We start from the raw sequence: 23,375 nt of genomic DNA on the forward strand, positions 1-23,375 counted from the left end.
TAAAGAAGACAGACATACCACACAACATTTTCGAACTCCTCTGGAGCACATCATGCAGGCTTAGACACAAGATCTTCTTCTGGATGCTATACCATGACTATACCATGACAGATTAAACACCAGAAACCTACTGCACCACGAGAATATGTACTTGGAGGATTACAATTGTGTGCTCTATATAGATAAGACTGAAGAAACATCACTCCACCTTTTCTGGGATTGCCCATTTGCCATCAGATGCTGGAATTATCTCATGCAAGATAAACATAGAGGTATATCAACTCATGATGAGGTCACATTATCACCGCTCCTACTTCCATCAGAAATAGCCCTTGATATCATCATCATGAGCTGTTGGAGTATATGGTCAGTTAGAAACAATAAGATTTTCATATCAGCAGCCCCACACTTCAATACATGAAAGTTTATCTCAAGGAAGGATTATGGGCATCAGAATTAAGAGCAAAACCAAATAAAGCTGACAAGATTAGGAATTGGGTAGCACAGTTTGTGGACCCGGATTAAACCTTTTTCTTATGTTTCCTAAAACCAACATGGGTTAACTGTAAATTTCTTTCGGTACTTTGTTTATATTATTTAATGAAAATACCGTAGAACAATCTGGCTCAAGAAAAAGATAGTCGGAATGGCTATGAAAATACCATGGTAGGTAGGTATGGTGATTGTTTTGATCAGATGTGAAGTTTATGTGTAGGAGAACAAGATAAACTCTTTTCATGGGTTTGGATGTACCAGCAAAGTATGTGTCAAGTCTCAATGCGAGAGTGGGCAATGTCCGATACCGAAGAGACTAGCATAAAGATGAAAAGAAAGTGCAAAAGATTCGGACTCGCTTTAGTCATAAAAAAGAGTCAAACACTACACAACAGTGTCATGGCATAAGACTCAAAAAAGCTAAGTAACCGGAGGGGTAGTTTGGCGGGGTTACCCGTTGCGCACCGCAAACCACGAGGTGACGCGTTCTCGTTGTTTGCGACACAACTTGTGCTCGCTATAGCTGGATACGCTTGTTTGGTTTGTGGCTCTAAAAAACCCCTCCTCCACTCCTTACATGATCCAGGGAAAGGAATAGAAGGTTGGCAAGACAGCGAACGGACAAATACAAGGCAGCAAAGACGCATCAGAACAGGCACACGATTTTGTGTTGGGCCGCCTCATGATCAATGCTTCCCGAAACGTCGTCCATCCACTCCCACTGGGAGATTTCACGATGCTCTCTCCACCCATCTGTCGAATCTTCATTCGTCCACTCAACAGACTGGACACAGGAAGCTAATTCTCTCGGCGGAACAGCTGGGAGTGGGAGCTAGATTTATTCGATTCCACTCTTTCTCCAGATCAGATGCGCACAGCTGTAGGTAGCGATCAAGCATAGCCTCACAACGTCCTAGTTCATGCGCTGCACGGCTCTAGGTAAAGCAATCAAATAACGAATCAAGATAACAGAGGGAGAGTGGACACTACTCTGGATCAAGAAACCTAAACATGCCTAGACAGCTGCAAATAAACAGACAACGGGTGTCCAGATAATAGCAATTAAATACAGCTCACAAACAATTGATGTTGTCTGCAAAAAAAAAATTGATGTTCTATAATCAAAGAAAAGACAAGACATGGAACACAGCATAGCACCAGCATATATGAGCATGACTGGTGTAACAATCAACGTCAACACGGCATGGATGGCCTGGCCGACCTCTATAGTCGTGGATGCCACACCTCAATAACACAAGCACATACTACCTCCATTCCTAAATATAAGATGTTGGGGCAGTTACTAGTAGTACATATTTCTTTAGGTCGAAAAAAAAGGCAGAATAACTTGCTGTGAGAATAATAATAAAAAGAACCCATCTCAATCACCAGGATTCGGAAATGAGCATGACAAAAAGAAGGGGAACAGAGGTCGTGCACATCACTTTCTTTTTCTCATACAGTATTACATGTTGGATCAACAACACATAGCAGTGGTGGTACAATAACAACATGCAAATAAGCATAGTCATTACAACACTGAAGAAGAGGAAGAAGAAAAAAAAACAAGGCAAGACAGAAATATCTAATATGGAACAATTTTTTGACTTCTAATGCATAACTTGCGAGACAGCAAGAGCACAAACGCATGAAAATATGCTGAATGAATAAATTAGGCAGGCCCCAACGGTGACTGACTGAAAAGCAGACCCAGATTTTTACCTCACCGCCCCTTGGGGTTCATGATCTGTGAGAACACCGCGCTCGGCGTCAGCCCATCCGAGTCGATGCTCGCGACACTTTGGTCACCCATGCTTAGGGAAGTTGTTGTGGTCGTAGTGGTGCTGGAATCAATTGATGGGTCATTGGGATCCTTCTTTCCAACCATCACGAGGGGAGTGCCCTCATCTGACATCCCACACCCAATGCTTCCACTCTCCTCCGCGCTTTCCTGCATCTGAAGAGCAAACTCCAAGTTCCAAAGCACATCTCCCATCGAAGGGCGCTCGATGCCATTGTCGGCAACACACTTCTCAGCCGTCTCGGCAAACTTCTTGAAGCACTGCGGAACAATCTTTCCCTTCAGGTAGGGATCAACAATCTGATCAAGAATTCCCTTCTTTTGGCAGTGCAGTGCCCACTCTGCCAAGCTAACTTCTTCCTTTGCAAGAGTGGGGTTCAAGGCAGGCCGAGCACAAAGGACCTCGAACAGCACCACACCAAACGAATACACATCAGATTTCTCAGTGAGCTGCTGCCTGCGGAAATATTCAGGATCTAGATAACCAAAACTGCCCTTGACAACTGTGCTCACATGTGTGTGATCCATCGATGGCCCAGTCTTGGACAGACCAAAATCTGAAACCTTGGCAACCCATTTATCATCCAGGAGGATGTTTGTCGTCTTCACATCACGGTGGATAATGGTGTGCTTTGCACCAGTGTGAAGGTAGTGAAGCCCACGAGCTGCACCGATGCAGATCTCCAAACGCTGCCTCCAGCTAAGCGGTGCATTCTGGGTCTTGTATAGGTGCTCACGCAGAGTTCCATGAGCCATGTAGTCATAGACCAGGATCATCTCATTCTTCTCCTCGCAGTAACCAATCAGCGACACAAGATGACGGTGCCGGAGCTTTGACAACATTTCAATTTCAGTCTGGAACTCATGTATGCCCTGCTCAGACAAGGGATTGCCACGCTTGATAGCCACCTTAGTTGTGCCCCCGTCAATCTCTCCATGGTAAACTTTACCGAACCCACCAACACCAAGGATCCGTGACTCGTCAAAGTTTTTTGTTGCAGCCTTGATCTCTGCAAAGGAGAAATGGCGGCACAGGTTGGACGGCAAAGATGAAGCATAACTCCCTGTAGCATGCGACTTGGCTGAGCTTGAAGTGTGTGAATGGCCATACAGCGACAACGGCAGCCAACCAGAATGGCCATCACTCATGCCGCTAGCCTTGGCAGCTTTCCTCCGGCGCTTGCAGATGAAGCAGCAATATCCAAGCGCAAGCACTGCCAAACCTCCAATTACTCCACCAACAATAGGCGCGACTAATGATTTCTTGTCTCCTGACCCGCTATGCGCTGGTGGATCAGCACTTGGGACAGGATTGAGCCCCACGAGGCTCCCATTAGTAAGTTGCAGCTTGAACACCTCCATCCCATTGAGAATAGCATCATAGTACTGTGGCTTGGTTTCTGCATCTGGATGTAGAGCCACCCAGAAATCCATAATCCCAGAACCCACAGTGCTCACCACATAGTCCTTGTACACTGGGGTACCAATACCATTGGGATCCGCCCACTGGATCACATCAGCACCTTGCATGGCAGTCTGGTTGTTGAGGTAGATGTTGAACACCCGCTGATTGGGTTTAGTGTATGGGGATTGTATCTCACAGAAATGGAGCCTCACAAGGTATTGGTACCCAGCATCCACCTGCAATATCCAGGTGAGATTGTAGGCCATGTTTACACCCTTGTCTGGCCCCATTGATCGCGCCGTGGCATAGACATCCGAAGGTGCCACATATCCCGGCACATTGTCAGGGTAGGTGATTGCGACACTGGGATCGTTCTGGTACGACACCCCAGCCCCTGCACCATAGATGTAAGGCGTGTCGTCGTCCCATGACCGAGCCCCGCCGGAGTCCTTGGAAGGGGAGATGGCCTGGCCTCCGACGTTGAGCCGATACATGGTCTGCAGAGCAGCAGCAGGATCCATCTCGTACGGCTGGCTGTTGCCGTCACCGGTGACTAATTGCGGCGTGGCGAGGTCAAAGAGGTCGGGGGAGGAGACGACCTCGATGCCGTTGATGAAGGCGTAGGCGTTGGGGTGGCCCTTCTCCGGGGTGAAGGTGAGGTCGAGGTTCTGGCCGGTGACGTTGACGGAGAACTCGCGCACGATGTAGGCGAAGTTGAGCGCCGTGGTGGTCTGGTAGGCGCTGAAGTTGGAGAGGAGCGTGACCTTGGCAGCCGGGACGGAGACGGAGAAGAAGGCGTCGGCGGCGTTGCGGTTGGAGTAGTTGGCCGGGTAGAAGTGCAGCCTGAGGAACTTGCGGCCGGGGCCGAGCGGGAAGGAGTAGGTGAAGGGCGCCGCCGAGACCCGCGCGGTGAGGTAGGGCACCTGCGGCACCGATGGGTCCTGCGCCCCAGCGCTGGCTGAGGCGAGCTTCGGCGGCGCGTACTTGGACCCGGCGTCGCCGTCCCACTGGCGGCCGTCCGTGTCGTTCCCCTTCCCCGTGGCGCCGCAGTCGAGCAGGATGTCGTCCCGCGGCACGAACGGGACCCCCGACGAGGGCGCGGGCGCGGTCGCCCCCTGCGCCCGCGCCGCGGGGACAAGCGCCGCGGCGGCCACGAGGAGCAGGAGCGCGCATCTCGGGCCTCCTCTCATGGTGCGAGCTGTGGTAGCTTGCGTTTCGTCGCGGCTCACAGATCGCCCATCAAACGGCTCTCGGCACCGATCTGGGGGCGGATTTGCGTGCTGGCGGGAGAATCGGCGGGCAGAGCGTGGCGGAGGAGGTGGGATTTGAGGGGAAAGTGGTGGCCGAGGTGGTGGAGGGTGAGGGTGGCGTCAAGGAGGAAGAAGGGAATGGGAGAGAGGTTTCGGGACTACGGGCGCCGCATTAAGTGGGGCTGCCAGCAACGGCAACGGCGACCTACTCCGCTCAGCTCTACGACTACTGCTGCCGCGCTTGCTCTGCTTCTTTTCACCGCCGCGGTAGCGTGCGTGTGTCACTCTCGTGGCCTGCTGTGTTCCGCTGGCCGGTGGGGGCTCCGAGACGACGGGCCCCGCGGAACAGTGGAACGGTACGGGTGCTGCGCGCGCGGTGTGGTGACGGTGGAGGACAGCTGCCTCAGTTGCGCGTCCCGTTTTCCCCGGGCTTTTTTTTTAAAGCCTTTTCGGTACCGTCGAAATAAAAAAGGTTTTCCGGTGGTGGGAACCGCGGCCATGTGCAGGGGAAGACGTGGGGGCCCGCTCGTCATGGACCGTTGACAGCGGTGCTGGTACCTAAGACGACGCGGGATTGCATGGGGTGAGGTCGGGTCAGGTAGTAAGTATAATGTGGACAGCCGATAGATTCGTGTTGTTAGCACCAGAACGCGGTCCCATTAGTCAGAGACCGCGGCCGCTGCTGCCAAATGCAAGCTGTGAGCCAGCCAAACCCGGAATAAGCCACGGGATAGAGGGCCCACCAACGCCGGGTCGGCGCAATCGGTATTCGGTGCCGTTCGACAGCCGAGAGCCCGACGCGGCGGGAGGAGGAAGCCGCGCGTGGGCCCCGGTAACATGCAGCGGGATCAGGGATAAATTTTTTAAAATATGCTTGTATTCAAATCACCAAATAAGCCTCAAAATTTTACAAAATAATACAAAGTCTTTGTCCCATACCAGCACTTAACACATACGCAAAGAACCAGGAAAAACGGAGAGCCCCTTGAAACAACCAGCAAAACACGAAGATCATCGAAGCTCTGTGTCATCATTCCTTAACCTTGTAAGAAGACTCCTGCAACACAAGCATCTGCAACTAGCCCCGAGCCGCCACACTGCTCCCTCTTTTCTTCGTTCCGGCACCAAAAAGACAATGGGGGTGTTTGGTTCGTTCCCTCCCTTGCCCTGCCAAATCATGGGCGCAATTGGTGCGCCAAAAAATAGGCGGACAATTCCGACGCCCACGTTTTCGCCAGCAATCTGAGCAAAACAAGCTGGAGGGGGGCGAGACGGGTTGGCGTACCAATATTTTGGAGTCGATCCAAACGCCCCCTCAAAGCCTGGTCAATGACCTATATTTTGGCAGGGCAGCTAAGGCACCAAACTAAACAGCCTCAAGGACACACATGTACATCCAACACGCCTGCACCAGCCTTCGCCATCTATGGATTTGAGTACCGCTACATGCGCCTCTTCTAGATAGAATAGAACTAGGATCCGGTTCCGACCCCGCAGCCGGGTAAAGCAGTACATCCCTCTAGCAGCGGCACAAAGAAATAGGGAGAAAACAGCAGAAAATCATACCAATGAGGAGGAAGAAGAATCTCCATCTCCACACAACCACCTTCCATTCGAGGATCCAACCGGCCAGTGTCGGCCGACCTCCAGACACCATAGCACACGACCTCGACGAGATCCGGGGATCCCCCACCCCGCTCGCTCCTAGATGAAGGCAAGAGCTCCATCTGACCGCGAACAGAGCCCGAGAAAACTTATTCAGACGTGGCGCCACCGCAACGGTCCCGTCAACGTCTCCCACAACTCTAACCCTACTGTGAACCAACCTCACGCACATATCCGAGGTTCCCCCTCCCTCCCGCTGCCGAAGCGGCAAACGGAGGGAGAGGAAACCAACGCCAGCGTCAGCGGCTCGCAAAGCGAAGCCGCGCGTCGCCTCCTTCCGCCTATGTATGAGATCCCCTTTTTTCGGGGCGAGCAGTCTAGCGGGATCAGGGATCGTGACGTGCACACCTCATCTTTTTTTAACACAATATAGACTCAGAAACGATACACACATGCACATTCTATCTCTATGAGCATCTCCGAGAGACTGAACCGGCACATCATCTTAAGATTAACGAAGTCGCCGCCGACATCTTCGTAATCGATATGAACGTCTCCTCCCACTGAACGCACATCGTCGAAATGCTCGAGATGAATTTTAAAAAATGCAACCATTTAAGACTTCTAATGGGATGATTTCACCAAAAAAAATCTAACCATCTGAGCTAAGTTCAATTCGCGCGCACCTCTTCTCGTTCTCACCAGCAACTTGGCGAGTTGTGTGAACTTATGGCTCTCAAGCGCCAACGCATTGTATATGTGCAAGATTAAATATATTGTGTTTCATCAAGGAATGATTGTTGTTGACTTCGGGAAAAAAACATTGAGGACTAAATAGCGTGAACAGTACTTGTATACAGCGTTTTGAACTTTTTATCATCCAGAATACTATAAAAGTTATTCCTTGACGAATCATTTTTATACGAATGTCTAACTTGATCATATTCGATTTTAAATTATTATTTTGTAATTACTACTAAATTATGTTGTGTATATAGGCTGCGCTGACACCCGGGTGCACCATGGTATTTTTCCATTACAACACCGAATTAACCAAGCATAGCGTTCATTAAATGGAGACGCCTCAGCAGGAGCGCATCGCTGTATTTATCTCCGCATAGAGTGATGGACCTTTCATTTGCGGTTTTTAGTGTGGTTCAAGATAATGGTAAGTTGGCAATGTGGTCTCTAGTTTTGGGACGGGGTGCATTTACAACGATGAACGAGGGTTTGTGTGCTTGGGTTTGATTTCGCTGTGACATGTTCACACGTGTGCGCAACAACGGGATTGGACACGGCGCCCCTTCTGTGCGGACGCATGTCCATCTCTCGACAGAAAAGCTAGTTCAGCTCAGAGCATCTGAATGAGAAAGCATCAGGCAACAAGGAAATAGGAACCCATATGGCCATATATGTAAACGTTGCATGCAAAAGAACGTAGCCAATCATACAAGGGCAGGTCCACGTGTGCAGAACCACCAGCCAATCAGAACCAATGTCAACAACTCTCAAAGCTCCACCGTTACAAAACCTGAAGAACAAAATTGGCCAACTGTTCTCTCTCTCAACTTGACAATTCAACATACGATCCCAGCTAGTCACTCGTAAGGGTGACAAAATTCACGGAGGCACACGCTTATCGGTGAACAGGGTGTCACTGCCCATAATTTTTTGCGAGTGACTAGCAATATCACATGCATCTCCAACTAGATCGCTACTAGAGGTTTCATGAGTCGTCTGCTGCCAGCCGTGCCAGTGGAGTAACATGTCTTGGGTAGACAGTGCGCTCTGGCTGGTGCTTCTATGATGGGAACGCGCGTGCAGAGACAGACCCCTTGTATCTTCCGCGCCTACTTTCGGGCGCGCTTCTTTTTCTTATCTTCTTCCCTGTATCTCTCACGCCTATCTTCCCTCTGCCGCTTCCTCGTTATCTCATCAGTCTTGGCTTTCTGCGCCTCATGAGCTTTCTTCTGCAGCCCGCGCTTGATTTTCTCCTTCCTCGTCTGCATAAATCAAGCGGATGATAAGCACCACGCACAACAATGCATCAAGTAAGAATATGCTCATGTGCACATAACATGTCACCTTTTCATGCTTTAACAGATGCAACTGTTGAAGAGCTCCATGTATCTTCTTCTCGCCAATATTCATAATCTCCGGTATCATGTCCACAGCTGATCCTTTCTTGCCCTTAGGTCTATCCTTCGGCTTTGATTTAAAAGGAAGCAAAGGTTGCAGTTTTCTAGGGACCTCTATGGCGTTGAACTTCCGCACTTTCCGCTCAATACCCTGCCATGATAACAACATGTGGGAGAGATGGTAAAAAAAGGATATTAAGAGCAAGAAAGGGTCCCTGACAAGAAATTAAGGCTCAGAACCTTGTAAACCGAGTCTTTGTTGTGTGGAATGGGTATGTTGTGTGCCTTCCGCAACTCAGCAGTGGTTCTCATGCCTTGCCACATCTGATCTCGGGGTTGAAGAGAAGTGGTCACAAGATTACAGTAGGTGGGAACTTCAACGTTGACCCATGCTCGCATGAAGACAATGTCACTCATAAGAACTTTGTCCTCAAATGTGCACCTTGCAATGCCTTCCGTAATTTCCCCTTTTCTCCTTAACGCATCTCCTGGTTCGATCTTTGCTGCCTGTAACAGAGTACTATTTAGTGCCTACATTTGAATATTTAAATTACCAGAAAAATGATGAATTTGTCAGCTTCAGGGTTTCCATACTCCAGATTGACCTTGAAGTTTCCTCTCCAACAGCAAAAACAAACTAATGTGCTTACACAGAATCCAGATAAGATTCCAATCTACTAATAAACATACATCAATAGGGGTGCCTACATGGCGCACGTTTTTTTACTTCCTTTATTATTTATTAGTTTTCTTAGAGCTATAAATAACACCTAAACTAGCCCACACAGTTCTGAAGTTGCTAACTTACCAAAATCTAAAATGATACTCCCTCCGTCCCATATTAATTGATGCTGAAATGGATGTAACTAGACGTATTTCAGTGCTAGATACATCCATTTCAGCGTAGGTAACACAATATTATAGACTGATTAGCAGTATCCATCCAATTAAGGGTTCACTATTCTTCTTGCCCTGACCTTATTTGAAGCCCGTGTTATTAAAACCCGGTTGTTTCTAACCGCAACAGATTCTAACTTGGATGTTACAACTCAATTCGCTGCCTACAACCTCCTTGGACTAGCCCGTTAACATTCTTCAATTGGCCCATGACAGTCTCTTTGCAGCCCATTATGGATCATTCACATTGGATGCTCCCTGCAGCAAACAGCGAAGCACAACCTGCACAGCCTGGTGCCCAGTTTATTGGTTCCCACCTTGGCCACTGCAGAAGATTGAAGTTGCGGTACCATCTATGAAAATTAGGTTTGCAACATTTCTTTAGTAGACCAGTGCCTAGTTTCCGAGCAAATGTTCTGGTCAGAAGATAATGATGATTCTCCAAGAACCTGAGTAAAGCAAAGCTCAAGCTTTGTCGAGTCCTCAGCGACCCGACCCGAGGTTTTACGAGCCGAGTCTGAGTTAACCTTTGGGTTAATCCGCTCATGGCAAAAAAAAAAAAACGAGCTCAAGCCGAGTTTGGTTGTATTCGCTCTGGTTCAGCTGATTGACAGCCGTACATCCAATATTATATGCATTTGGATGCACATTACTAGATTTCTATGAAACGCCTTGTTACTGTCCGCCTTTTTAGGCATCAACTTACTAGGGGTAGAGTAACTCAAATATATTTGTAATGTACTACTCCCTTCGTTCCTAAATATTTGTCTTTCTAGAGATTTCAACAAGTGACTACATACGGAGCAAAATGAATGAATCTACACTCTAAAAATGTCTATACACTCTAAAAATGTCTTATACATCCGTATGTGGTAGTCCATTTGAAATCTCTAAAAAGACAAATATTTAGGAACGGGGGTAGTAGAAGATAAGGACGGACAAGTACAAGCACATACTACTTCGACTTGTCCATTGGCGCTGCCAAATATCCCCCTCACAAATCTCTCCAAAACCATAATTATAGATATGATAGGGACAGATTGAGAGTTTTATAATGTCCGCTCGTAGTTTTCAAGGTTCTGTACAGTTATCACTTCCATTGGTGTCCCCAAAAAGCTAAAAGGTTCTAGTTAAGAACTACTAAAACTTGGGAGTTTAGCTATAAACCTAGCCCATGAGACGATAGTTGGTCATTCTCAAGATCTTCAATTTGGTTTGAGCAAGGAGAGTAAAAAAATGTGTATGCAAAAGGTCTGTTTACTAGCCAGGCCACTTGGTGTGCTGTTACATCTTACATGTCCATTACAAGACCAAAGACAATGCAACGATATAAAAATGTTGAGAAATTGTGGAGGCGTAAAATTAGACGATTAGATTCATCAAATCATAAGATGCTATAAATAACTACCACGGATTATTCAAGCAAGCCCTTTCATGTATTACCTTCTTAACTTGTCCTCGGATTCCACTTACTGTCCGAATTGCTGCACCTTCAAACCTAGCAACCTCTAAATCAGATGTGAACATCCCTTTAATTAAGGCGGTTTTCTTAAATATCTTGCATGGTGCGCCTGTGAGCTTGATCTTCTTCATAATTCGAGCAGTATTGTTGAATTCCTGAACCCAACCAGTTGCAGTAATTCTAAATGGTACCTGCGTGAATGTGCAAACATCATTGCAAAGCATATCAGTAAATATACTAAAATGACTATTGCTAAAACAGAATTAAACTACAAACTATTATCAAGTAGTGCAAACTGAATCTCTGAGATGCATGTTACAGTGACAGACACTTAGTGAACATGCCCATCCAATAAAATGATGGTCACTCCTGACTAGCTTTCCGTGGCATTCATAGTGCCTAACTTCTTCAGAGAAATGGCGAGTTCAACTTTTGTCTTCGAAGAGAAAGCATGAAACGTGGGTCATGGAGAAAATAAAGTTGGGGACATAAATCAGGGCCTTGGCAACACAACAATTGAAGATTCCGTTCGATTTGGTTGTGATTAGATGATTATGATACTAGGCTGTTGTCACTTACTTGTCTGCGACTATGATAGCCTCTGATTTTGATTATCACTGCCTCTTGAAGATATTAAAAACAGGAACATTTGCTAGAAAATAACATGTCTAAATGTCACACCAAGCATATTTTTTATTATTTGCCACTAACCATCTCTGGACTGGTGTGAACTCATCAATGAATGTACCTTATTGCTGGAAAGACTCTGGACTGCTAGTACACCGCTTTTTGGTGGAGCCAGTGGCCCCCAAAACATAGCAAAGCAATGCATATGCTCTGGTGTGTACTTGAGCATGCGGTGCCGGCCATTTCGATCCTCTATTGCATATACAGGCGTTGTTTGGAAACGTCTCCAACCAATAGAGACAACAATTGGGTCTTTTGTCTTCAACACTTTCCTATGCCACCTGTGGCGCTTCAAGCTAACCTGTATCAACAACAAACAGGGTAATATGTGAAATTGTGGGTCACCGCCAGTATAATAAAAATGAACCAAATGACCCCCTGCAATTGCCTGTTAGATGCTACAGCACACATATTTATAATTCAAAAGTGGATAGTGCTCATTAAACATCATACAGAAAAACTAGGGCAAAATATCCAGTGGAAGACAAAAACAGTTACTCCCTCCATCCATATATATAGGGCCTAATGCATTTTTCGAGATTACCTTTGACTATTGATAAGATGAATAGTACATGAGATGTATAATGTGAAAGTTATATCATTGGAAGCTCCTTCCACACACGAATTTGACGGTATGCTTTGTGTAATTTGCATGTCATATATTATTGCTCTAACATGTGGTCAAAGTTAGGCTCGAAAAATGCATTAGGCCCTATATATATGGATAGAGGGAGTAAACATCAATATTCATGCTGATTTGTTTTTTATGTATCTCCCATATGAATATGATTTTCAACTTGCGATTTCACATATTAATAGAATATCACCCTCCTCAAATACTGCAGTTTTCAAGACTTTCTGAAAACTCTTAGCATCCACCAAGTTTTCACTGTAAGTCTGTAACTTGGAATGGAGGTGTACTTCTAATGCAACAAGGTTAACTCTAACATCCAGATTTGACTAATCTGCGGCACTATAATCTACACCGCCAAATAATCAGTCAAGATCTGTTCCACTTTTTCCTTCTGATTGCCGCGATAATATTTACACGTGATGTAAATGTGGAAGGTTGAAAGCTCCATGTAACATTATTTTACAGTTATGTAGAGTATTCGTAGTTCCAACATCAAGTAACTGCACCAGCATATTTCAATTCCTTAAGCTACTGATCAAGAAAACTGGAAGTAAATATAAAATGGCTGACCTGCATATATCCAGTGTTCTCCTCACCGAGGCCAATACCCCCAACAAGAATGGGGTGGCAAGGATCAAAATGCTCAACTAGCTCATACGGCACACCATGTATCTCTAATCTGACGTAAGTACCAGTCCTAAATCCTTCAATTTCTACTCGGGTATCTTCATCCAGATCATTGAGTTCAGATACATTCATTTGCTTGCGGAGTTCAATTTCCTCCTTCAACTGAAAAGATACAAAAGCTAGATCAGTCTCCTTTCTTTTTTCAGGAGCAGAGCTGGAAAGGGCAGAGAATGGCACAGCATACTTTGTCAAAATAGCCCCCTGCATCAGGTTGCTCTCTTTTCGATTTCTTCTTCTCGTTATCAACTTCCTCGCCAGAGAGGTCCGATCCATCATATGTAGGTTTCAGTCAAGGAATGAAACAAGAAATGAGCAACAATGCATTTCTAATTTCTAGTCAAATAAAAAAAAGTTCAAGAAACCGGTCAAAATAAACAGATCATGGAGGTGCTGTTCCAGTCTAAGAGGCAAGCAATCAAGAACAAACTGCAAATCGAAAGAGAAATAAAGAAGGATAAAACGATCACGTATAAGGATATTCTGAATCAAATTTTGCTTTAAGCGCAAGCTTCTTGAGTCTTAGTTCTTCAACTTTTAGTTCGTCTTCTTTCTGAACACCTGGCTTCCCAGCTGCACTTTCAGCAGCCTGGCTCTTGTGCACCTCACCAGTTTCCAGATCTTCAAAATCACCATCGATTTCTTCATCACCCTCTCCATTTTCATCTACCTCGCGTCCTCTCAGAGAAGCTTTTGACCAATCTCCAGTCACAAAACGGTCACGGATGCTTTTGATGAGATCTTCGTTAGACCAATCACGTAGCTCCACTTTCAAGAACTTAGAGTAATCCTCAGCATCAATATCATCAAAGCTTGGTAATTCGTTCTTTACTTGCTGTGAATCACAAAACAAAGTCATCTATTGATTCACACTAATAACAAAACTAGCAAGATATGTAGAACTCTGTAAAATACAGAAGGTAAAATGCTCACATGAACATATATTAGCACTGCATAGTGTGTACCTTCATAAATATTGTGACCAGGAGAACTATTAAAATGATAGCAAAAAACAAGAGTGCAGTTGGGCACTACTTTCTTTGCCCCCAGCATACAGATGGCTGAAGTATAATAAGGAAAAACAAGGGTCTATTAAAGTCCCTTCTCTGTTGACCTATTTCTGATCCAATATGGTTATCAAACCAGAGATCATGGATAATCTATCCTAGAGAAGATAAGATACCTCATCTACCGTTAATTATCATGCATGCAACACACAATTACCTTTTTTTGTCCTTTTGGTACAAAAATTTCTTCATCAGAGCTACCTTCTTCGCCACTATCATTGTCTAGTTCTGCTGAAGCTTGCCCATATACAAGTTGCATTAGACTGGCACCCCGTCTGGCCAGTGTTCTGGCAAGTAAAGACTTTTTCCACTTCGAAGTGTTTTCAGTTCCATCATCTAAATAAAAAAGGTTAGAATTAAAATGTCAAAACAAAATATTGTCAGTGCTTTATTCTTAAGGAAATTGGTTCGGCAAAGAAATTAGCATAACAAATATGTATATGCAAGGATTGCTGGGTGCATGAGGTAAGATATGCGTGTGAAATTGGCTCCTACCTGAATCAAGAGCTTCTCCACTACCATCTGATGATAAAGAACCTTCAGATAGGTGGTCATCGTCAGAATCTTCATTATGACTATCATCTTCGTTATCAGAACCCTGTATTTCAAAACAAGGTTAAAATATTTTTACAGACTCAGACTGAAAACCCATAGTGCCATAGAAGCATTAAAAAACGAGTTCATGCCTACAAAATGCCACTTTATATTGACAGGTGAACTTAGTAAAAGCTAATACCAACGTATGGTCTTATAGGTTGCCTGGGTGGGTTACATTTCACAAATAAATGCATGTTCAACAATTATTTCTTAAATATAAAGCATTTGTGGGAAGTAAAAGGAACATAAACTAAGTATGTAACACAAAACAAGAGAAAGAAAGCTATCCACTGATATGCATTGATACTAAGGGCAAATGGTAAACCTCATCATCATCGTCATCATCATCATCATCATCATCATCATCGTCATCTTGAAAATTAGCTGACACAGCTTTTCGCCTCATTCTTCCATTGCAAAATTCCACTTCTTCTCTCAAGTCAACGCCATGATCACTTGGCTGAATGTCATCATCATTGTCACCTTCACTATCACTAGAGCACTCAGAAGAAGAGTGCCCATTGCTCTCCAGGGTGCCTGCACTACTAAGGTTATTACCACCTACTTGTGCCAAAATGTTAGCTTCTCCCTGGTCATTCTGTCTTGAAGAAATGGCATTGCCTGTCATGTCACTGTCTTCGGACTGAGCAGCAGGCCGTCTGCCGAAGAAATTTATAAAACTCTGATCTAACTTCTCATCAAGGGAGTATTTGGTGTTCTGAAGAGTTTTTACTAGAGCCACACCGACATCATTACCTTTCCCTGTAGCATGGTCAGCAGCCCAGCAAACAATTAAGCATAGATATGTGATAAACTATTAGAGATAAATATTATATTAAAGAAAAGTCGCACACACTTTCAGAAGCTCTGTAATAGTCATATGGCACTATATGGAACGATCGGAAAACCATAAAGATATTACAGGGGCAATTTAGTCAAATAACTGGTCCACCAGCAAAAGTTTCTCTACTCAGATTATTTTCCCGAGGCACAAGCAGCCACTATGTAGCAGCCAGCCTCACTTTGCAATCTATGTCTCAGCAACACCCATAAGCCACAACATTATTTGAATGCAATACCAGGTCAGCGACACAATATCAGCAATCAATTGAGTTTCCAGTTTGGCATTAAAATATCCTTGTTAAACAAAGCATGTTTATGCATGATCATTTCATAAAAAACTATTATCCTGAACAAGCATACATGAAAAAACTCCAATTGCAGGCAATCACAGTGGAGGGGACCAAATTCAGGTATTTATAGTTTAACATGCTGGTCGTACCTTGTTTCTTAGATGCATTGTTGTCATCGGTGTTTGAAAACTGAACAAGATGATCATTGATGTTGATGTACACCGCATCCTTGTCATACAGGAGATCCCCAAGACCAGACATTGGGGCATAGAACAGCTTCTCCTTGTCACGTAATCCTCGCTTCTTTGCAGCCGATGGCAAAGGGCAGGGATCAGCCAAACTTGTTACACCAGACAAGCTGAAATCACCTGCTCCTGTGATATGCACCTGCACAAATTACTGCAGGTGTTAGCATCCAAAAAAGTAGGCCAATGAAATCAAACACAGAGAGAAAAGAACAGGAACAACAATGTGTACATGCATCCTTCTAAGTGAGGTGAAGTCCAATTCCTTCTAACGTGCAAGGACTAAATACTGACACACCTCTAAATTGTGTGTGGGGTTGATATCTCACTTTCCTGTGCAGTCATCCTCGGTATTCACAGCAGTCCCATCAAATTTAGTGCATAATAATTGAAGAAAATCTCGCTTTCTAACCCTATTGAAAAGCATTTGGTCCCTTTAAAGAACGTTCCCATCTTTAAACAAATAATTAACAACCAAGTCACCATGTAGGCATGGCAACTGGCAAGGTACTCCAGCCGTGCCCATTTACATGGCATCCTCGTTTTTCGTGATTGAACTTTGATCATCATTTTCACCAATAATATATTAATTATATGTTAAAACTTAAAAGCATACCATTTAAAACTACATTTTAATACGAATTGAATGGTACAGTTTTTTTTACATATACCACGTTTTATTGGTCAAATTGATGGTCAAAGTTGAATCTCAAAATACATGTGCACCATGTAAATAGACACGGAAGGAGTAATCAATAATGTATAAGACATCACAAAAGTAATCTGGCTACCTAATAAGTGATTTTTTTTCCCCAGCTATAACCACTACACAGAATACTCACCCACTTAAATCATTCATCACTTTAGTGTTGAAGGACTTGTCGAGCATGGGGATGCTTGTTTCTACTGTATGTGAATGCACAAAAGTAACTTGCTCATAGCAATATAGCATATGGCTTAGTAAAAGGTGTGTTTCCTTTGGTTGCAAGTCAGGAGTTCATATCATTAATGAAAGCTCTGTATTATTCGGCTGCTGCTGAAGTTGAAATAAAATGTCCGAGAGATAAACTGCACACTTTTTATTTTGAAACAGATTGAGCGATATCTAGTACAGTTAATGAAAATAGTGCTATGCATTCCATCTAGTCAATTTCAAACTGAACAATAAATAATTATCGAATAGTAATTTCTGTAGGTTCACCCAAATCAAGTTCATGCTTACTGAAAAGTAAGATCTTGTTCTTTACCTCCATTTTTTAGCTATTCAACTAAGTCCAAATGTAAACTATATTGATGAATTCATATATTAACTCAATCATGGGAGTAATAATGCCTGTTATGAAGTATAATAGCCTTTGCACAAATAAGTTAATCCCTGATTCAAATCAAAGTTCAGCAATGATGAAAGAGAAGGCATATGTTTAAATGTTACCTTGGTCCCTCTTTTCATGTTACATCCACGAAGGTAACCATACAGCGTTATTTTTCTGTCACATTTCCTATTCAAGCGCACACTTTCTGACGAAGTTACATCTTCGAATCTATCTGCTAACAAGTAAGGATGTGCCATTCGCCAACTCAAAGGGATGGGTTTGATAACAGATATAAACCTTGCAAGATTATGGACTTCTCTTTTCGTGTATCTGCACAGAATTGAACAAGTGTACAGCCATGTTATGAAGCTGCAGCATAGAGAAGCCAATGCATATTGCATAGTATACCTAAATAGTTGATCCCCACTAACTCTAATTCTCTCAATATGCAGCCCTCCACATCACCAAATGTGCCACGTCATCATCCACTAAAACTATTTTCTAGCACATGCATACCTCAATTTAATTGGTCCATCTTCAATGGTCCAGCGTACATGCAAACTATTTGTTCACACACAATTACTTCTGAAAATAATAACTTTTGATTTAGGTCATTTCGTTCATACAAAATTTATCCAAAGTTAATCTTTAAATTCCACAGCAACGCACAGGGAAATCACCTAGTACTGCATAGTATTTCGTTATGATATGGCGAGCACTAGCAGTGAGCTCGAATTGGCTTAAAATAAACTACCATGTCCCATGGATCACATTTCCAGTTATTTACCTACAAACTAAGAGTCTGAACAATGAAATACCAACTTTACAGAAACTTACTTTCCATGAATGAGACCAGATAAGTAGAACAGTTTCGCTCCCTCCTTTATCTCAGCCCAGAAACGATGCTTAAGGCGCTGCTTAGTTTTCCTGAGTTTCTTTACATCTTTAAATTGATCAAGATGTGTAAGCACTCCCATTACCTTGGGGAATCCATGCACTTGCATGATATTAAGGAACTCGAATGTATCCTGGATACAAGGTTTCATTTGGGTAGCTTTAGTACAATGTTAACAGAAAAGATTTAACAGACAAACATAGATCAAAACAACAGGTCAGCTTCACCAATTGGTAGGAATTAACAAACTGAGATCTGGGGAATTAACATGTTGAACACCGAGCCATGAAAAAGGGACCAAATATTCATGGACAGGAAATCTAATAACCGTAATAAAGCATTTAGCCTAATGTGTAAGAGAAGTGGGATTTTCTAAAACATCCTATCTTACTTTGACCTTGAGAAAATGCCCATCTCACTTTGTAATTGATCTAGTGACCCATTTTACTTTTAGCGTGATAGAATGCCTTTTGAGTATTTATACAACATATATAGGCAAACCCCACTAGCAAACATTGATTGCTATTTTCCAGCTCTTGAGCCACCTCGTCAAAATTGGTTTAGCTGTTAGATTTGCTACCTTGGTTCACTAGTAACCTTCTGATCTGGACATGATAGCCTCCCTACCATGCATGCAACATGCAATAGTGTATTCTAACTGGGTTTTAACTCCTACACATTTAAGTGTGACATGTTTAAATTTTTATGTTAAGATTATTGTTTAATTGCTGCAAAAAACTTCTCGCATATTTAAATCTTGCTGAATTTATATTCTATATAATATTCAGAAATCAAATCTCCAATACCATGGCAACGCATGGGGTTTCAATCCAAAAGCCACGGGGAAGGCAAACACCCATTATCTTCGTCAGCTCCAACCCTCTCACTGCACTCTCATCCCCGCCGCCTTCCCCGACCAAGGAGAGAACCGTGGCGACAGGTGACATGGCACTCTGCCACAGCTAGTCGTTGAGAGCCTTATATATCATCTTCAACAGGACATAGAAGGAGGAAAGGATCACAGACAATTGGTATAATTCACCAATCAACAGCAATGGTGTGATCATAGATGCTTTGCATGTACTGTTACGTATTCCATCAATCACTAGTCATGTGTGTTGGTCGGTTGCTTGTTTTTCTCCCACTGAACTGAAGAAAGTGGAGCAGCAATTTATTGGAGCTTGTGCGAGTGGAGTACAGTGAAGAGTTCGGTTCCCTGAGAGTTTGGTGCAGCACTAGGGATCCTGACCCGATGGAGGACTCACATGAATGGACCAAGAGCCATGCTGGGTGCGCTGTTGGTTCCCTTTGTAGAGCTGCCAGAGGATGGGTAAGCAACGCGGAGGGGAGTGGTGCGTTTGGGTCAGGCCAAGGCAAAGCTCAACCCTTCCGGCAACGGGAGTAGACACCATCATGAGCTCCAGCAGCCATCAAGGTGGGGTGGAGACGGCACCCAAGCTAAGATCCAAACACCCTTGTTGGGAGAGGAAGGAGGTGGGGCAAGCTAAGGAAGAAGAAGCTACTGGAGCATTTTGACCTTTTGGAGCCTGATTTGGAGACCATTTAGCCAAAAATGATTTAAATATTGAAAGGAGGAGGACAAAGTAAGATGGCTCGCTATCGATTATAATTTATGATGTAAGGTGGGGCATTTTATCCAAGGGGAGTAAGATGCGGCATTTTATCGAATCTCTTTGTAAGAATAGAAGTCGGTGGGTATGTGCTCCTAAGGTGCATCTAAATCCACGAAGCATATTTATGTCGTCAGCCCTAGTGTCTGCTAAACAACTTAACAGGCCTACGAGTATTTATAAGAATAACAGCTTTGACAACATACCATCTCAAATCCATAGCTACCATCAATAAGCAGCAGAGCAAGATCTGCTATTTTAGCTGCATCGATCATTCCATTGATATCACTTGGACACTCCAAGAACTGCACCCTCCTGCTTTTACCTATGTAACAAATATATAAATATTCCCAATAATCTGGTTAATTTGAAGAGCATTGTCCACTGTTTAAGTATGAGATGTGAAAGATTCATTAACCTGATACAACCGTGATGGGACCACGGACATCTGACAAGTTCTGTTTAGTGTAGTGCTTTACTAGACATTTTATCAGCAGCGACTTTCCAACCTGATCGATTTGAAGTAAGCTAATGGTCAGAGAAGAATACATAGGCATCATTTTCATTCAAGAGCCATATCATACCTGCGGAGGTCCTTGGACTACAACAACAAAAGGAGGTGGTTCCCCAATTGAGCGATCCATGATTGGCACATGGAGACGGCGTTGTTCAATTTCTGCTGACCGAGATTGTAGCCGCTTCGCCTTTGTTGCTGAACGGAAGGCAAAAGCCTGGGAGAAGGCATTTTTGCAGTCTAATTAAACGAAGGCCTCCAAAACCAGATAGGAAAAAGGAATAATGAAACGGTAACCATCGTTTATAGTGCAAGCATATTTGGGCATGAATCATATGTACTTTGTACCGGATGTTCAACAATCAAGCACTAAACAGAATCGTTCATCCTAAGCGAGGCTCTTACAGGCACCCAGATAGGATGCTCGCCAGCCGAATACTTGACTAATCTACGGATAACAAAACAAGCGGCGAGAAAGCCCACACTTTCCGAGAGAGAAACCCAGGAGACAGCGGGCCCCATCCGTACCTTGGGGTTCTTCCTCTCGCCCCCTTCATCGTCGCCGGCGGCGCATTTGCCCTTCTTCTTCCGCACCTTCGCGCCCGACTTGGCCACGCGATGCGCCTTACGCGGCTGCTCGACGCCGGTGTCCCCCGGAGCCATGGTGAGTTTTGCGGCGTCTTTGCTGGTGAGGGTTTTGGGGCGGCGGGGAGGAGGGGAGGGGGGGTAGCTGATGGCCGCCGGAAGGGAGAGTGGGGGCGAGGGTTTTGGGAGCTGCCGAGTGCCTGCGTGTGCTACGGGATGGGCTTTTGGCCCGGTGGATGGAGAGAGCTTTGGGACAAGGGGGTCGACCAGGGAAGATCCTATTTGCCGCTCAGTGCGGCAACAGTCGTCAAAACGCACATAGTCGTGCCCACGAGGCCGGCACATTTTCGCCTCAACGCAAAGATTTTAATTTCGATTTCGTTTCCTAGTTTCTTTTAGGCGTTTTCCTTTGTATTATTATTATTAATTCTTTTTTCATATTTATTTTTCTTTTTCCAAATTCACAAAATTCGAAAAAAATAAATATCTTTTTAAAATGTTTCATATTTAAAAAATAAATTCAAAAATTAAACCAAAAATGTTCTTTATCCAAAAATCAGAAAAAAGCAAATTCAAAAAGCGATCCCATTTTTCAAACAAAATTCACAGGTTTTAAAAACTTAGAGCGTTTCCAAAAAAGGTTTCCAATTTTTAAAATGTTTGTCTTTACCACAAATGTTTATGTACTCAAATATTGTTCAAGGAATTCAAAAAGTATTCGAAAATTCAAAAACTAATTTCATTAAAAATGTGAACAATTTCAAAAATAAATTATATTTTTTTAAAGTTGTTTGCCTTTTGAAAATATGTTTGGGATTTAAGAACATTTTCAAAGATTCAGACAAACGAGTGTCAAATTGAAATTCCAAATATAAAATTTTGGAAGCAAGAACATTTTCTAAATTTGTGAACAATTTTATAAAATGTGGGTTTTTTTTTAAGAACAAAATTTTAAAATGTTAGCACTTTTTGAATTGTTTTCAACATTTCTTAAAATTTTGAAAAATAATTATGAACATTTTTAGAAAAAGTGGGAGCAAATTTTGAAAAAAGAAAAAAAGAAAAACAGTCGTGCCATGTGCATCCTTGATGGGCCATCCCAATTGGTCGCCGGCTATTCGACAAGTCACTATTTGACGCAGTACAGACAAATAGGACCTCCCATCGACCAGGTCTAGTCCTCGCACTGAAGCGGCAAATCATTTTCCCCATATAGGTCGGGGAACAGTGAGCAAACGTGCACCCCCCTAATGAGAGTGTCGGTTTTTCAGTATTTTTGTGGTTTTTCTATTTCTTTCATCATTCTTTTCCTTCTTTTACCTTTTGGTTTTTCTAATTTTTATTTTGTGAGCATTTTCCCAACAAGGGAAGATTATTCAAATGTATGAATATTCTAACATAATTGAAATTAGAGAAGATTTTTCAGATTCATGAATAAATTTTGAATTTAGGGAAAACCAAATTAGTAAAAAAATTGAATGCCAAAACATTTTATGGAATATGGGAAATATTTTGGAAATTTTAACATGTATGTGGAACATTTTTTTAAATACGGGGACAACTTTCAAACTTCATGAACATTTTTTAAAATCTAGGAGCATATTTAAAATTCGTAAAAAAATATATAATTCAAAATATTATTTGAAATGCGTGAAATTTTTGGAAAAATTGAATATTTTTTAAATATAAGAACATTTTCGAAATTCATGAACTTTTTATCAACCCAGAAACATTTTTTTAGATTGCTGAAGATTTGTTTTTGAAATTTGAGGAATTTTTCAAATCAAAGAACATTTTTAAAAAGCGGGGATATTCGTTTAGATTTAGAACATTTTTAAAATTCATGAATGTGTATTAAAATTTATTTTTTTCTAAAATTCTGGACATTTTTTAAAGAAGAAAAGGAAAAAAATAGAAAAGAAACAAAGAAAGGAAAAAAAATAGGGGTGCCCCGCCCCGCACAACCCAAAGTGCCCGGAGGTGCGTGTTTGCTGCACCCACACCACCCCTATGTGGGGACTAGGAGGTCTCGATCCTGTGCAGCGCCAGATGGTTGTTTCCTATATGCCACTTAGGGCATGTACAATGGTGCTATCTTAGGAGTGCCATGTAGGATAAATGTTGAGATGGAGGAGAAAGAACTCATAAGAAAAGGCTTGTCTTCTCTTATTTAAGAGAAGACAAGAGATGATCTTTTAGCACAATATGTCTCACCACATTTTTAGGAATAACTAGTTATTGAAGATAAGACTAAGAGATGACCCATTGTATACATTTTTCAGTCATCTCTAAATTACATGCAAGACTTAAGATAAAAGTATCTTATCAACCATTGTA

General features: G+C 43.2%; 2 protein-coding genes across 3 annotated transcripts; both read right to left on the reverse strand.

Annotated features, from left to right (window-relative positions):
• Positions 1-1,927: 1,927 nt before the first annotated feature.
• LOC109732771 (receptor-like protein kinase FERONIA) lies at positions 1,928-5,343 on the reverse strand. Its single transcript, XM_020291965.4, has one exon. The coding sequence runs from the start codon at positions 4,889-4,891 to the stop codon at positions 2,219-2,221; it is 2,673 nt and encodes an 890-aa protein (XP_020147554.1). The 5' UTR covers positions 4,892-5,343; the 3' UTR covers positions 1,928-2,218.
• A 2,604-nt stretch (positions 5,344-7,947) lies between these two features.
• On the reverse strand, positions 7,948-21,244 carry LOC109732762 (uncharacterized). Of its 2 annotated transcripts, none has more exons than XM_020291956.3 (18): positions 20,982-21,244; positions 20,524-20,670; positions 20,358-20,448; positions 20,146-20,264; positions 18,251-18,441; positions 17,533-17,743; positions 16,005-16,242; positions 15,048-15,484; positions 14,621-14,723; positions 14,283-14,461; positions 13,541-13,893; positions 13,246-13,339; positions 12,945-13,163; positions 11,802-12,041; positions 11,035-11,244; positions 8,935-9,201; positions 8,642-8,845; positions 7,948-8,559 (listed from the first exon to the last, which is right to left on the reverse strand). In XM_020291956.3, the coding sequence occupies exons 1-18, from the start codon at positions 21,114-21,116 to the stop codon at positions 8,407-8,409; spliced, it is 3,591 nt and encodes a 1,196-aa protein (XP_020147545.1). In that variant the 5' UTR covers positions 21,117-21,244; the 3' UTR covers positions 7,948-8,406. The 2 variants fall into 2 exon arrangements, with proteins under 2 accessions (XP_020147545.1, XP_073352746.1); XM_073496645.1 differs by having other exon boundaries at positions 13,246-13,335; positions 13,537-13,893; positions 20,982-21,228.
• Positions 21,245-23,375: the final 2,131 nt, after the last annotated feature.

The sequence above is a fragment of the Aegilops tauschii genome, chromosome 4 (genome assembly GCF_002575655.3).
Source record: "Aegilops tauschii subsp. strangulata cultivar AL8/78 chromosome 4, Aet v6.0, whole genome shotgun sequence".
NCBI classification, from domain to species: domain Eukaryota; kingdom Viridiplantae; phylum Streptophyta; class Magnoliopsida; order Poales; family Poaceae; genus Aegilops; species Aegilops tauschii.